The sequence below is a fragment of the Mustela erminea genome, chromosome X (genome assembly GCF_009829155.1).
Source record: "Mustela erminea isolate mMusErm1 chromosome X, mMusErm1.Pri, whole genome shotgun sequence".
Lineage (NCBI taxonomy): Eukaryota > Metazoa > Chordata > Mammalia > Carnivora > Mustelidae > Mustela > Mustela erminea.
The window spans coordinates 11,800,924-11,814,924 of record NC_045635.1 but is presented as its reverse complement, the minus strand read 5'-3'; the positions used below and the strand labels follow the sequence as shown (position 1 = coordinate 11,814,924).

The 14,001-nt window shown below is 49.6% G+C and overlaps 2 protein-coding genes across 2 annotated transcripts in view; both read right to left on the bottom strand.

Annotated features, from left to right (window-relative positions):
• CA5B (carbonic anhydrase 5B) overlaps positions 1 to 14,001 on the bottom strand; it is a 103,744-nt gene that overhangs the window by 87,056 nt on the left and 2,687 nt on the right. The window lies entirely within an intron of this gene.
• On the bottom strand, positions 10,895 to 12,101 carry LOC116583684 (POM121-like protein 12). Its single transcript, XM_032331796.1, has one exon. It carries the CDS (start codon positions 12,002 to 12,004, stop codon positions 11,126 to 11,128), a length of 879 nt encoding a protein of 292 aa, XP_032187687.1. The 5' UTR covers positions 12,005 to 12,101; the 3' UTR covers positions 10,895 to 11,125.

The following is a 14,001-nucleotide window of genomic DNA, read 5'->3' as shown; positions in this document are numbered from 1 at the left end:
CATCAACAATTTAACCCACCCTCCCCCCCCATCTCCCCTCTGCTAACCATATTTGTTTTCTATCGTTAAGAGTCTGTTTTCTAGTTTGCCCCACTGTTTTGGTTTTTTTTTCATATGTTCATCTGTTTTGTTTCTTAAATTCCACGTATGAGTGAAATCATATACTTGTCTTCTCTTATTTCGCTTAGCATATACATGTTAGCTCCACTCATATCCTAGCAAATGCCAAGATTTCAACCCTTTTTATGGCTGAGTAATATTCCATTGTCTATATATACCACATCTTCTTTATCCATTCATCAGCTCATGTACACATGGGCTTTTTCCATAATTTGGCTATTGTTAATAATGCTGCTAGAAATATTGATGCACATGTATCCCTTCAAATCAGTACTTTTGTATTCTTTGGGTAAACAGTAGTGCAATTGCTGGATAGTAGGATAGTTCTATTTTTAACTTTTTGGAGGACTCTCCATACTGTTTCCCACAGTGGCTGCACCAGTTTGCATTCCCACCAACAGTGCATAAGGGCTCCCCCTTTCTCTGCATCTTCACCAACACCTGTTGTTTCCTCTGTTGTTGATATAGCCATTCTGACCGGTGTGAGGTGAAATCTCATTGTATGTGAAATCTACATTGACTTGTATTTCCCTGATGATGAGTGATGTTGAGCATCTTTTCATGTGTCTGTTGGCCACTTGTATGTCTTCTTTAGAAAAATGCCTATTCACCTCTGCTGCCCATTTTTTAAAAATAGATAACTTGTTCGTTGGGTGTTGAGTTTTATAAGTTCTTTATAGATTTTGGATAGTAACGTTTTACCAGATGTGTCATTTGCAAATATTTTCTCTCACTCTGGAGGTTGCCTTTCAGTTTTGTTGATTATTTCCTTTGCTGTGCAGAGGTTTTTTGTCTTGTTGGAAGTCACAATAGTTCATTTTTGCTTTTGCCGTGCCTCAGGAGACAAACCTAGCAAGAAGTTGCTAGGGCCAATATCGAGAGGTTACTGCTTGGTTCTGCTCTAGTGTTTTGGTTTCTTGTCTCACATTTAGGTGTTTCATTCATTTTTATTTACTTTTTAAAAAAGATTTTATGTATGTATGCATGTATGTATTTAGAGAGAGCATAAGCAGGGGGTGGAGCAGAGGGAGAGGGAAAGAGAGAACCTCAAGCAGACTCCGTGCTGAGCATGGAACCTGATGCTGTGACCCATTCCACGACCCCGAGATCATGACCAGAGCCAAAATCAAGAGTGGAACGACCAACTGACTGAGTAACGCAGGTGCCCCTCATTTTGAGTTTATTTTTGGTTATGGTATAAGAAAATGGTCCAGTTTCTTACCTTTGCTTGTTGCTGTCCAGCTTTCCCAACACCATTTGTTGAAGAGACTGTCTTTTTCCATTGGATCGTCTTTCCTGCTTTGTTGAAGATTAGTTGACCATATTCTTGTAGGTCCATTTCTGGGTTGTCTGTTCTGTTCCATTGATCTGTGTGTCTTGTTTTTGTGCCAGTACCATACCATCTTGTTCACGACAGCTTTGTAATATAACTTGAAGTCTGGAATTGTGATGCCTCCAGCTTTGCTTTTCTTTTTCAAGATGCTTTGGCTATACAGGAGTTTTCTAGTTCCACACAAATTTTAGGGTTGTTTGTTATAGCTCTGTGAAAAATGCTGGCAGTATTTTGATGGGGATTGCATTAAATGTGTCGATTGCTTTGGGTAGCATAGAGAGTTGAACAATATTTGTTCTTCCAATCCATGATCATGGGATGTTTTTCCATTTCTTTATGTCCTCTTCCATTTCTTTCATCAGTGTTCCATAGATTTCAGAGTACATATCTTTTTAACTCTTTGGTTAGGTTTATTCCTAGGTATCTTATGGTTTTTGGTAAAGTTGTAAGTGGGATTGATTCCCTGATTTCTCTTTCTGCTGCTTCATTACTGGTGTATAGAAATGCAGATTTCTGTACATTGATTTTGTATCCTGCGACTTTACTGAATTTGTGGATCACTTTTGCAATTTTCTTTAGGGAGTCTTTTGGGTTTTCTATATTGAATATCATGTCATCTGCAAATAGTGAAAGTTTGACTTCTTCCTTGCTGATTTGCCTTTTATTTCTTTTTGCTGTCTGATGCTGAGGCCAGGTCTTCCAGTACTATGTTAAGTAACAGTGGTGAGAGCGGACATCCATATCTTCTTCTTGACCATGGAGGAAAAGCTCTGTTTTTCCCACTGAGGATGATATTGGCTGTGGGTCTTTCGTATATGGCCTTTATGATGTTAAGGTATGTTCCCTCTACCCCTACTTCAATTTAAATTTTAATTAATTTTAATTTCCTGGTTGACCCATTCATTCTTTAGTAGAATGTTTTTAACCTCCATGTATTTGAGGTCTTTCCAAATGCTTTCTTGTGGTTGACTTCAAGTTTCATAGTGTTGTGGTCAGAAAATACACACGGTATGATCAGTCTTTTTGTACTTGTTAAGGCCTGATTTGCGACCTAGTATGTGATCTGTTCTGGGGAATGTCCAATGTACACTTGAATACAATGTGTATTCTGCTGCTTTAAAAGGAAATGTTCTGAATATATCTGTTAAGTACATCTGGACCAGTGGATCATTTAAGGCCATTGTTTCCTTACTGATTTTCTGCTTAGATGGCCTGTCCATTGAGGTAAGTGGGGTGTTAAAGTCCCCTGTTATTATTGTATTATTATTATTGAGTTTCTTTATATTTGTTATTGTTTTTTCTGTTTTTTTTTTTTAATTTTTTATTTCTTTTCAGTGTAACAGTATTGTTTTTGCACCACACCCAGTACTCCATGCAATCCATGCCCTCCCTAATACCCACTACCTGGTTTCCCCAACCTCCCACCCCCCGCCCCTTCAAAACCCTCAGGTTGTTTTTCAGAGTCCATAGTCTCTCATGTTATTAATTGTTTTATATTTGGGTGTTCCCATGTTGGGTGTATAAATATTAACAACTGTTGGATTTCCTTGTTGGATAGTCCCCTTTGTTGTGATATAGCACCCTTCCTCATCTCTTGCTACAGTCTTCGTTTTAAAATCCACTTCTCTAAGTAGTGTTATTCCAGCTTTCATGTCTGTTTTGTGTGATAAAGGTTTTTCCATTCTTGCATGTTCAATCTGCAGGTATCTTTAGGTCTAAAATGAGTCTCTTAGAGGCAATGTATACATGGGTCTTGGTTTGTTTGTTTTTTTTTTTAATCCATTCTGACACCCTATATCTTTTGATTGGAGCATGAAATGAGGTCTTTGGAATAATTAATTCAAGCTTAGGGTAACTATAGGGAAGGGCCTGATATTAAAGAAAGCATAATGTTATTAGAAAATAAATTTTTAAAATGAATATATCGATACTGGAGCAAAATAGCCATTAGGCTATTTTGGCATAGGACACATTTGTGTGTCATTTGTGGCACAGAACACATTTCCCTCTGCTTTTCCATCAATGAGAATGTCTCACTGGTGGCTTCAGGTTGTGTCTATAGATGGGTGGGGAGGCCACGAGGGGCTCCCTTCTCCTTAACTTCATATATAGACAGAGAGTCCCATGTGAGGTACTGATGGAAATAGCCATAGGCTAAAGCAACCCCCAATCATCCCGTGGGGTCACTACTGTCTACGTACTCACACCTTTACTTGTGTAAAGTGGCATGAAAAAGTAGCAACCAACTGTACATCGCAAGTGACAGAGATGACAGCACTTGGGAGGCCTGTGGTGCATAAAATTTCCCAAACCCCAAATGGGCAACATGGGGGACTATTGTGAATGTCCTTAGGAAATGCTCTTCATGATGTCTGTGGACCAGTGGAGACCTAGGTGGTGAACGTGTGTTAAAAGGAAAGGAATGCACCACCTTGACAACTGCAGGGCGGGTGGGGACTTCATGTTGAGCAGTCAGGGGAAGGCCTCTCCAAAGGGATGCTCTTTAAGCTGAAGTTGGATTAGCAAGCAGCAGCCTTCCAGGGGAAAAATGTTCCAGGAAGACTTGGCTTTTTCGCAGGATGCCCTCCGTGGAGGGAAGGGATGATCTTGCTGGCAGAAAGTTATGAGTGCCAGCAATACTGCTGTCGGGGGGCGGAGTGATGAGGGCCGCCTCATGAATCAGGGGGTGTTTAAAATGCAATTCAAGGGGCGCCTGGGTGGCTCAGTGGGTTAAGCCGCTGCCTTCGGCTCAGGTCATGATCTCAGAGTCCTGGGATCGAGTCCCGCATCGGGCTCTCTGCTCAGCGGAGAGCCTGCTTCCCTTTCTCTCTCTCTGCCTGCCTCTCCATCTACTTGTGATTTCTCTGTCAAATAAATAAATAAAATCTTTAAAAAAAAATGCAATTCAAGGGGCGCCTGGGCGGCTCAGTCATCAAGTGTCTGCCTTCGGCTCAGGTCATGGTCCCAGGGTCCTGGGATAGAGCCTCGCATCGGGCTCCCTGCTCAGAGGGATGCCTGCTTCTCCTTCTCCCACTCCCCCTGCTTGTGCTCCCTCTCTTGCTGTGTCTCTCTCTGTCAAATAAATAAATAAAATCTTAAAAAAAATTAGGTGATTGCTTTGCAAAAAATTGAAAAGGAAAAATTTAAGAAAAAACCAGAAGCCATCTTGTTATCTTCGAATGCAGCCCCTCCCCAGACAGTCTCTTTATCTTCAGCTCTTCTCGTCCCCAGGTTTACACATTGCTCTGCTGCTCAGACCGTTTCTTCCTCTGGGTGCCTGCATTGAACCTTGTTAATGACTATGTTAAATCAGATGTTTCCATTCGTAGGAGGAGTTAATTTAAACATGTAACATTTTAGATGAATTTTGAGGAATTCCCATTTGCATTTTTTTCACTTCCAACATTGTGTACGTTTGTGAATATCTGATGTTGTTTACTCGGCAGACGCGTCTCACTTGTACATGCTATGGAGAAGGCATTATTGCCAATGCCCATTGAAAGTCAGAACGTGCAAAACTCCATCAAGGGTCAACAGATGTTTCTGTAGGCCATAGGCAGAATGAGTGCCAGCAATACTGCTGTCGGGGCGCGGAGTGATGAGGGCCGCCTCATGAATCGGGGGTGTTTAAAATGCAATTCACTTGCTGATCCCATTCTCCACGCGCGGCCATGAAGAAGGCTGCATCCCTACATGAACGGGCTTCTCCATGGGAAAGGGCCCCCCAGAATGCAAGACAGCATTGAGAAAAACTTTGCAGAGAGGCCGCCTCTCCGGCGGGTGGGTGGACAGAAGATGCCAGTGGCTTGGCAGCCGGCTCAGGTTTTAACTCTTCTGCCTTACAAAGGCCTTCTGGTGCCAGGGCGGGACAAAATAAATGCTGGGGGGTAGCGGCTCCGGGAAGAACTGCATCCCCTCAAAATGCTTATGATCGAGTCCACAGCCCTAGCAGCTCAGAGTGGGATTGTATTTGGAGATAGGGTCCTTGAAGAGGTGATGAATGTACGACGAGGTCATAGAGGTGGGCTTTGGTCCAGTAGGAATGGCGTCCTTACAAGAAGAGATGGGGACGCAGGTGTGCACAGACGGAGCCCGGTAAGACAGGAGAGGACAACCATCCACAAGCCAAAGAAAGGAGCCTTAGAAGAAACGGACCCTGAGCACGCTGTGATCCTGGGCTTGTAGCCTCCGGACCGAGAGACAATAGATCTCCGTTGTTTAAGCCGCCGGGTCTGGGGCGTTTGTTAGAGCAGCCCTGGCGGACCGACCCGGAGGCAAGTAGCGGTCTCCGGGATGGCTTCAGGGATCCCATCTGGAACATCACTGTTTCCTTCTTTCTCCTCGTGGCTTATTTTATGAATGTTGCAGAAAACTAGAAGTTACTGAGACGGACAGAATGGAAAATGTAAAAGGTAATGCACTGAGGATAATCAAATCAGATCAGAAGAACGAAAACTCTAGTTGTCGTAGCCCTTTACCCAGTCCTCACCCCGTCTCTTACATCGAGCCCGACGGCCTCCAGTGACGCAAGCGCAGGAGCTCCTGAGGACGCTTTTGCGTACTTGGCGACCCGTGGCTGGCAGAGCCTTGATCCGCTGCAACCTCGACTGACAACGCAAGAGGGTGTTCCTGCTAGAGACATGGGTCCTGGCTACGTGCACACAGGACCGACAGGCAGCGGGACGGGTCCAGTCCCCCTCAGCCAGCAGGCAGTGGGAGAGAAAGCCAGAGGGCCGGAGAGACAGGGGTGTGGCCAGGCAGAGAGGGCTGTGGCATCTCCTGTCCCTTCCCCGGAGGACAGGGCCGGGCGGGAGCGGGTGCCAGTGCACAGGCAGGTACGGCCTGGAGGGGTGCCAACAGCTGGGCCCGCCCCGATGAGTTGCTGCCCGCGCCCCACGAGCCATTATGTGCTCTGAGTGACACTTTTGCTTGGGCCCGTCTGCCTCAAGGCAGGCCTCGAACTGCTCAGAGCCTGGCGCTGTCTGTAGATGAGACACCGGCATGTCACTTCCTCGCCATGCACGCCGGGGGCCCCGTCCCTGAGGGTGTGCGGGGGAGCAGACACAGGGCCTGCCTTGTGGCTGGAGAAGTCCGAAGGGGGAAGGCTGTCCCAGGCTCCAGGGACGGGGCAACAGGACGGCTCTGCCAGTGGCTGCCCCCCCCCCCCCCCCCCCGCTGTATCCCAGGGAGCCAGCGGAGGCTGCCGGAGGGAGCCGGGAGGACTCCCTGCCTGCGGGGCCAGGAGAGCATGCCGGTGAGGCTGGACGGGCCCGCCGGAGGCCGAGCACGGGGTGGGCTGGAGGACGCTGGCCAGAGCGCAGCGGGGGCCCCCGAGGCGCCCTGAGTGGGGAAGCTGAGGGCGCCCACCACAGCAGAGGGGAGGACCCCGGACGGCGGAGCAGCCTGGAGCGTCCACAGAGGGCCCCGGCGAAGGGACAAGCGCCCTGCTGTTCCCTTCGGCAGATGCCCCCAGCCCTCTCCGTCCTCCCTTCCGTCCCTACAGGAGCGAGAATGACGTGGGTGGGGGACACATGGGGAGACGGTGGGGCTGGGGGGCCGCGGGGACAGGAGGGCAGTGGCGCACAGGACGGAGAGCGGCTGTGTCCGAGGCGGGAAGACGGTTTGGATCCGAGTTCGGATGCCACCGCCCCGAGCTCTTTCATAAGCAGAAGGGACGGGAAAGCTGCGTGGTTCGCCCGAGACGCTGTCAAGGACCGACGGAGAAAGAGCTGACAGAGCCGCCCGAGGCCAGCGTGTGAGGACAGAGCCTCTCTGTGCGCTGCGGTCGGCCGAGGCAGCCCGTGCGCCGTTGTGGCTGCGGCTGTCCCCGCAGAACGGGGGACCTCATGGCGCAGTCGCCTGCGGGCCCGGCCCTGACACCGGGACGGTGGGTAAAGCCGGGTCTCCCTGGGCGCAGCGCCCGCAGAGGAAGCGGGGCCTGGGGGACGTGATGGGACGGCGCAGGAACGGGAGGGACAGAAGCTTTCCAAGTCCTTACTGGAACCCTGCTGTCAAGTGATTTGCTTCCTACTTCCTGGATGTTCCTTATTGTTTGTTTTTAAGACTAATTTATCTATTTCAGAGAGAGAGAGACAGAGCAAGCGTGACGAGGGGCAGGAGGAGGAGGAGAATAAAATCTCCAGCCGACTCTGGGCCAAGCGAGGTGCCCGACGTGCGGCTCCGTCTTGTGACCCTGAGATCATGCCATGAACTGAAATCAAGAGATGGCCGCTTAACTGACTGACACACCTAGGAACCCCCCCACACCCCAGGTTTTCTTAAAAGCAGAATGGAGGATGTATGGGCAAATGGCAAGGACAGAAAGTTCTGGTTTCATGGGGTCAGGTTATATGAAGATCTCTTGTGAATTCCAAGATGGCAGCTAGGGGTTTTGAAGTTGTTACAGTAAGGTTTAGGCCAGATTTTGTAAACTAGTTTCAGAGAAATGTGTAAATGTTGAAAGTAGTTTCTAGGGAAATGTAACCGAAGGTGATACTCGAGTCTACTTCCCAAGCAAGTTGGGAAATACACCTGCCGAGTTCGTCCAATGTTGGCTTTTAGGGTAATTTGTCAACTTTTAGCACGAGAGGGAGAAGTCTGACTCGGGCATGGCCTTTTCTTTCTGAATCTCATGGTGTAGGGCACGGAATGGATTTCTTCCTGTGCCTAATTATTCAGGAATAAGTCTTGTGATCTGAAAAGGAACAATGTGCTGTTTTGTCCACAGTAAGGGGATTAATGGTCTTGTGCTTGTAAAACAGCAGCCCGGCTCCTCTTTAGTCCTTTGATTTCCAGAAACAAGAGCCTGATTCTTACCTCCCCTCGGATGCAGTTGGCCCTGTCTGGCGCCATTGAGGAGAAACGGCGGTAGAGCCAAATCGCAGAGGATTAGTGTAAAACCAGGGCTTTCTACACTTGAGGAAACGGAGTGGACATTTTTACCTTTTCAGAGCTTTGCTTGAGAAGCCGTTTGAATATGTATAAATATTAGTACTTTGTAAAAGAGTTGGACGAAATGATTATTCTAGTGAATTCTGATAATTCCATCGGACTGACCTCTCTATATACAGGTACCCTCGTGGACACACTAAGATCTCACGCCCGTTCTAGCAACTGCTGTAGAGTGAAATGCCTCGTCTCAAGTCCAGCAAATGGCAGGGAGTAAACCTCAAAACACGAACTTGACTTCTAGCGGTTCAGTCCAAGACATTTTGTATCTAACAGTAACTGTCAGCATTGAAAATGTTGACTTTAATATTTTCAGGAACAGTTTGAATCTTCTAGTAATCTTCACGTCTAGGTAGATAAAACATTTTCAATCTCTTCGCTGAGGTGCTACGTGAAAGTAGGCATTGCCCCAACGGAAACCCCAGGTAAAGAACTTGAATTCATAGTGAAGGATGCTGTAGTTCCATGGTGATGCGGACACGGGAAAGGACGTAGGGTCACGGTTGTGTTGGTGGACTCATACGTGTTCCTATTCCTTCTTTATTTTTCCTTATGGAGCTTCTCTGCACCTGCTAGTGTGTCCGTTTCCTTGTTTATTATCTGTCTGCGCCCCTTTAGAACGCAGGCTGCACCGGAGAAGAGACTTTGTTTATTCTCGGACTCTCTAAAGGTGGATGCTGTGAAATTCATGTTTGAACACTATTTAAAGAGGCTTTCGATGGAAGGAACGAGGCAGGGAAAGTGTCCAGAAGACCTCTTAATGCAGTTCCTGGCTTCCCCATTTTCTCAGCAACGTTACTTTGCATTTGTTTAAATTCTGTAAATGGCGTGAGCCACACATACTCTACCAGTCCCCGGGTTTTTCATTCAGCAGATTCGTCCTGAAATGTAACCTGTCGTCAAAACCACGGAGCCCTAGTTCAGTGGTTTCCCACTGGGGGTGATGTCGGTCCCCCTGGGCATATTTGACAATGTCTGGAGATGCGTGTGACTGTCACTGCTGGAGGTGGTCCTGCTGCTGTGTGGGTGACGGGGGCCAGGGGTGCCGCTCAGCATCCCACGATGCAGAGAACCGCGTGGCCCAGTAGCCCAAGAGTGGAGAATCCTGGGGCTATGTCCTTCCTTCGGTTTATGGAACAGAATTTCCTCGCTAGCGCATAGTATGTTTACGTTAGCCGTCCCCTGTGAGTGAGCATTTAGGTTGTTCGGCTTCTCTGTTCTGAGGGAGTGCTGGGAAGAACATCCCTCTATGCTGTGTGTGTGTGTGTGGGGGGTTGTGGTGTGTGGTGTATGTGTTGTGTGTTAGTGGGGGTTCGTGTGGGTGTGGGGTTTGTGTATGGTGGGTGTGTGGGGTGAGTATGTGTGAATGTGTGTTGTGCATGTGGGTGTGTGTAGTGTATGTGGTGTGTGGGTGGGGTGTGGGGGGTTATGTGTCGTCTGTGTGGGTGTGGTGTGTGTGGTGTTAGTGGGGGTGTGTGTGGGGTGTGTATAGTGTGTATGTGGGTGGGGATGTGTGTTGTGTGTGTATGGTGGGTATGTGGGGTATGTGGTGTGTGTAGGGGATGTGCGTGGGAGTGTGTATATGGTGTGTGGGGGGGAGTATGTTGTGTGTGGTGTGTGTGGGTTGTGTGTGTGTGTGTGTACGTGGGGGTATGTGTGTGGTGTGTGGTGTGTGGTATATGTGTGTGTGGCAGGTGTGTGTACACACCGTGTAGGAGAGTTTTTCATGGTCACGCTCCGCTCTGGGCAGCACTTTCAAGCGCTGCTACACATTCGCACTCAGCGCCGCCTGGTGCCCCAGTTCTCAGCATCTTTCCCACCACTTCCCAGTATTTAGCATTTTCAGTTTTGCCAACAAGTAGCTTATTTTTTTTAAAAAGACTTTATTTATTTGACAGACGGAGATCGCAAGTAGGCAGAGCAGCAGGCAGAGAGAGGAGGAAGCAGGCTCCCTGCTGAGCAGAGAGCCTGATGTGGGGCTCGATCCCAGGACCCTGGGATCATGACCTGAGCTGAAGGCAGAGGCTTTAACCCACTGAGCCACCCAGGCGCCCCAAGTAGCTTACTTTTAAAAAGACGAAGCTTGACTGTTTCTGCCAGCAGTGGTCACTGTCCCTCAGTTTTTCCACCAGTGTGGGCTTTTTTTTTCTTCCAAGTGCTCCCCCCACCCCCCTACCACCTTCCCACTACCCCTCACCCTCTACTACCCCCCACCCCCCCCACCCTCCCACCCCTCTCCCCCCACCCCCACCTCCTTCTGGAATATATGGCAATGTTCGGAAATATTTTTGTATTTTCACAATGTGGGTGTGCTGCCCGCCCCCAGAAGATAGAGGCCAGGGGTTGTGCTAAAACCCTACGATGCAGAGGACAGCACCCAAGGACCAGGAAAGAATTACCTGGCCCCAAATGTTAACAGTGCTGAGACAGAGAATTCTCAGTGTAGACGAAATCCTCGTATATGTCCCTTTGAAAGAAAGACCACACTCTGTATAACGAAACTTTATTATTGTTACTAACAGAAGAACACTGTTTTCACTCAAGAAACTGGGAAAAGGGGAGAAGCAGGCCTTCCCGCTAAGTGTGTCTCCAGGGAGAAGGCGGGCAGGGGGAGGGCAGGAGGAAGACCGAGGTTTGGATGCCAGCCCCGTGGGTCAAGGGAGGTGGGTCTGGGGCCTGGGCGGAGCTGCTGCCCGGGCGGTGAGGGCTGGCTGCCGGGGCCGGTCACTCATGCGGGGGTAGAGCGGGGGTCAGCGGGGTAAAAGGACTGCTGGTTCGAGTCTCAGGCGGTGGCTCAGGATACAACGGGAGCCCCAGGCTGCAGGAGGGCCCAGGCTCTGGGACACGCTCATCTGCTCTCAAGCCGAGGCCCGGTGACTCTCCTGGGGCCTGCTGGTGCCCTGGCAGCGGGTCGGGCCCGGGCTGGGTGGCCTCCTGGTCGGCGGGATGCCAGAAGAGGCCTCTTCTCAGAGGCCCAGGCCTGGGCACGAAGGAAGGGGCCATGCCATCTTTCCACACAGGCCTGAAGGCGGACGGCCTGGCCCCTGGGCTCTGCCGCCTCCTCTTGGCCGGGGGGCCTTCGAACCGGAGAGCTCTGCGGCTCCTCTTCTTCCCTCTCTGGCCCGGGCTGCGAGCCCTCAGCCGGATCTCCTTGGCGCAGGAGTGCGGGCGCTCCTGGGTGGCTGGGCGCCCGCTGGAGCTCCCGCCGCCCTCAGGAGGAGCGATGTTGACGGTCACCATGTTCCAGACGTTCAGGACGTTCTGGGCCTTCCAGAGGCAGTGCCTCACGAAGCTCTCGCGCCTGCTAGAGAAATCCAGCCCCAGGAAGGTGTGGAGGGGGGACTTGCCGCGGAAGCTCCTCCAGGCCTTGGGCACTACGACCCTCTGGACTCGGGGGTGGTCCAGGTGGGGCGGCAGCGGGAGGCGGGTCCGGCTCTGCATCCAGCGCTCCCGGTGCACCGAGATGACTTGGCTCTGGACCGGGCCGCGGCGGTGGGGGGCGGGCCTGGCCCGCAGGTAGCGGTTCCCCCAAGCGGGGCGTGGCAGCGCGGCCTTGGCCGTGCGCAGGTATCTGCCCAGGTGTCTGCTCAGGTAGCCGCCCATGCTGGCGGTGCGGCGGCGTCGGGGCCTCGGAGGGCGAAATACGGCTTCCGCAAGGGCTCCGAGTGTCTGCGGACGCGGAACACGCCGGGCTGGGGCGACCGTTGAAATCGCGACGCACGGGCGGCACGCGGGGTCTCACGTGGGGAACCTCCTGGCCAGGGGCCCTGCACGAGCCAGGCCCGGGCCCCGCGGACGGGGAAGATGCCCCGGGCACGCCTGCTGCTGAGGACCGGGGACCCTCCAGATCACACTGCATGTCCCTGGCACGTGGCTCTAGGCACAGGGGCCGCGAGGGCTGCTTCGGCGTTTGTACCTGACACTTAGCGGGAGAAAATGTAGTTATTTCTATCGGGTCCTGAAAAATACAGAAAACCGGCAGAATGGCACTCTCCTTCATTATTGTAAAAATGCACTTGAATGCTCTTTTAAAGGAAGAGGAATTGTTGTAGTACTTAGGTTTAAGGTCTGTTGAAGTTGGTGTGAATTGGTCTGTTTGTGAAAACTTCCCAGCAACGCCCATGCAAAAATGCACCTACTGGGTTGTTCCCCATGGTGGGATGTGAGATAGAAAGAAGCTAGTGAGGAGTCCAAGAGCAGGCAACAGATCTGAGAGGTGCATGGCTCAGTGGTGAAGATATATACTCAATATACTCAATATAATTTAATGAACAAGCACCGGAAGTTTTTTCCCTTTTTTTCTTATCAGTTTCAGAGGTAGAGTTCATTGATTGATCAGGTGCACATAACACCCAGTGCTCATTACATCAACTGACCTACTTCATGCCCATCCCCCAGTTAGCGCCCCACCCCCTCCAGGAACTGTGTTTGTTTCCTCCAATTTAAAAATCTCTTATGGTTTGTCTTCCTCTCTGATTTTGTTTTACTTTATTTTTCCCTCATTTCTTTTACGTTCCTGTTTTGTTCCTTAAGTTGCACATTTGTGAAATCATATGATAACTGTCTTTCTCTGATTGACTTATTTTTCTTAGCATAATGCCCTCTAGTTCCATCCACGGCCTTGTAGGTGGTATCATTCTTTTTGACGGCCGAGTAATATTCCATGATGCATGCGTGTGTTTGTATATACACACACATCTTCCTTATCCATTCATCTGGTGGACACCCGTCCTCTTTCCATATTTTGGCTGTTGTGGACATTGCTGCTATAAGCATTGGGGTGCAGGCGTCCCTTCAGATCACTATAAGCACCCAATATTTTCTGAAGTCAGTGCCTTCGGCTCAGACCATGATCTCAGGGTCCTGGGGTCAAGCCCTGCATTGGGCTCTCTGCTCAGCGGGGAGGGGCTGCTTCCCCCTCTCTCTCTGCCTGCCTCTCTGCCTACTTGTGATCTCTATGTCACATAAATAAATAAAATCTTAAAAAAAAAAAAGATACCAAATGTTTCAGGAAGCAGGGGTGTGGTTAACTGGCGGGTGCAGGGCAATGAGCTGACATTAAATTTTTTGGCAAATTCATTATGGAATGACCTCCAGGTAGATGATATTTTTTATTTATTTTTATTTTTTAAAGATTTTATTTAGTTATTCCACAGAGATCACGAGTAAGCAGAGAGGCAGGCAGAGAGAGAGGAGGGAGCAGGCTCCCTGCTGAGCAGAGAGCCTGATGTGGAGGTTGATCCCAGAACCCCAGGATTGTGACTTGAGCTGAAGGCAGAGGCTTTAACCCACTGAGCCACCCAGGCGCCCCTGGGTAGATGATTTTTAAAAGAGAAATTCCTATGATAGAAATTTCTTCGTAAGAGATTTTTCATGGTAGAAAATAACTCTTCCTATATACCTAACGTATCTCTTCAGGTGGTCACAGCTTGAAACTGGACAGCCTAATGCCACTGTGTATGGATTTCTTATAACGTATTTTTCTTTCAGATGTCTACAGAATTTCCTACATCTTATCCTCAGCATAACCAAATGGATGTCATTCTGCTTTGTAGGTAAAGAATCCTCCAATAAATCTTCTGCTGGTGAGCTATAGGCAG

Bases quoted from the DNA above. Each gene is read 5' to 3' on its own strand.
- LOC116583684 (XM_032331796.1), bottom strand. From the start codon at position 12,004: ATGGGCGGCTACCTGAGCAGACACCTGGGCAGATACCTGCGCACGGCC.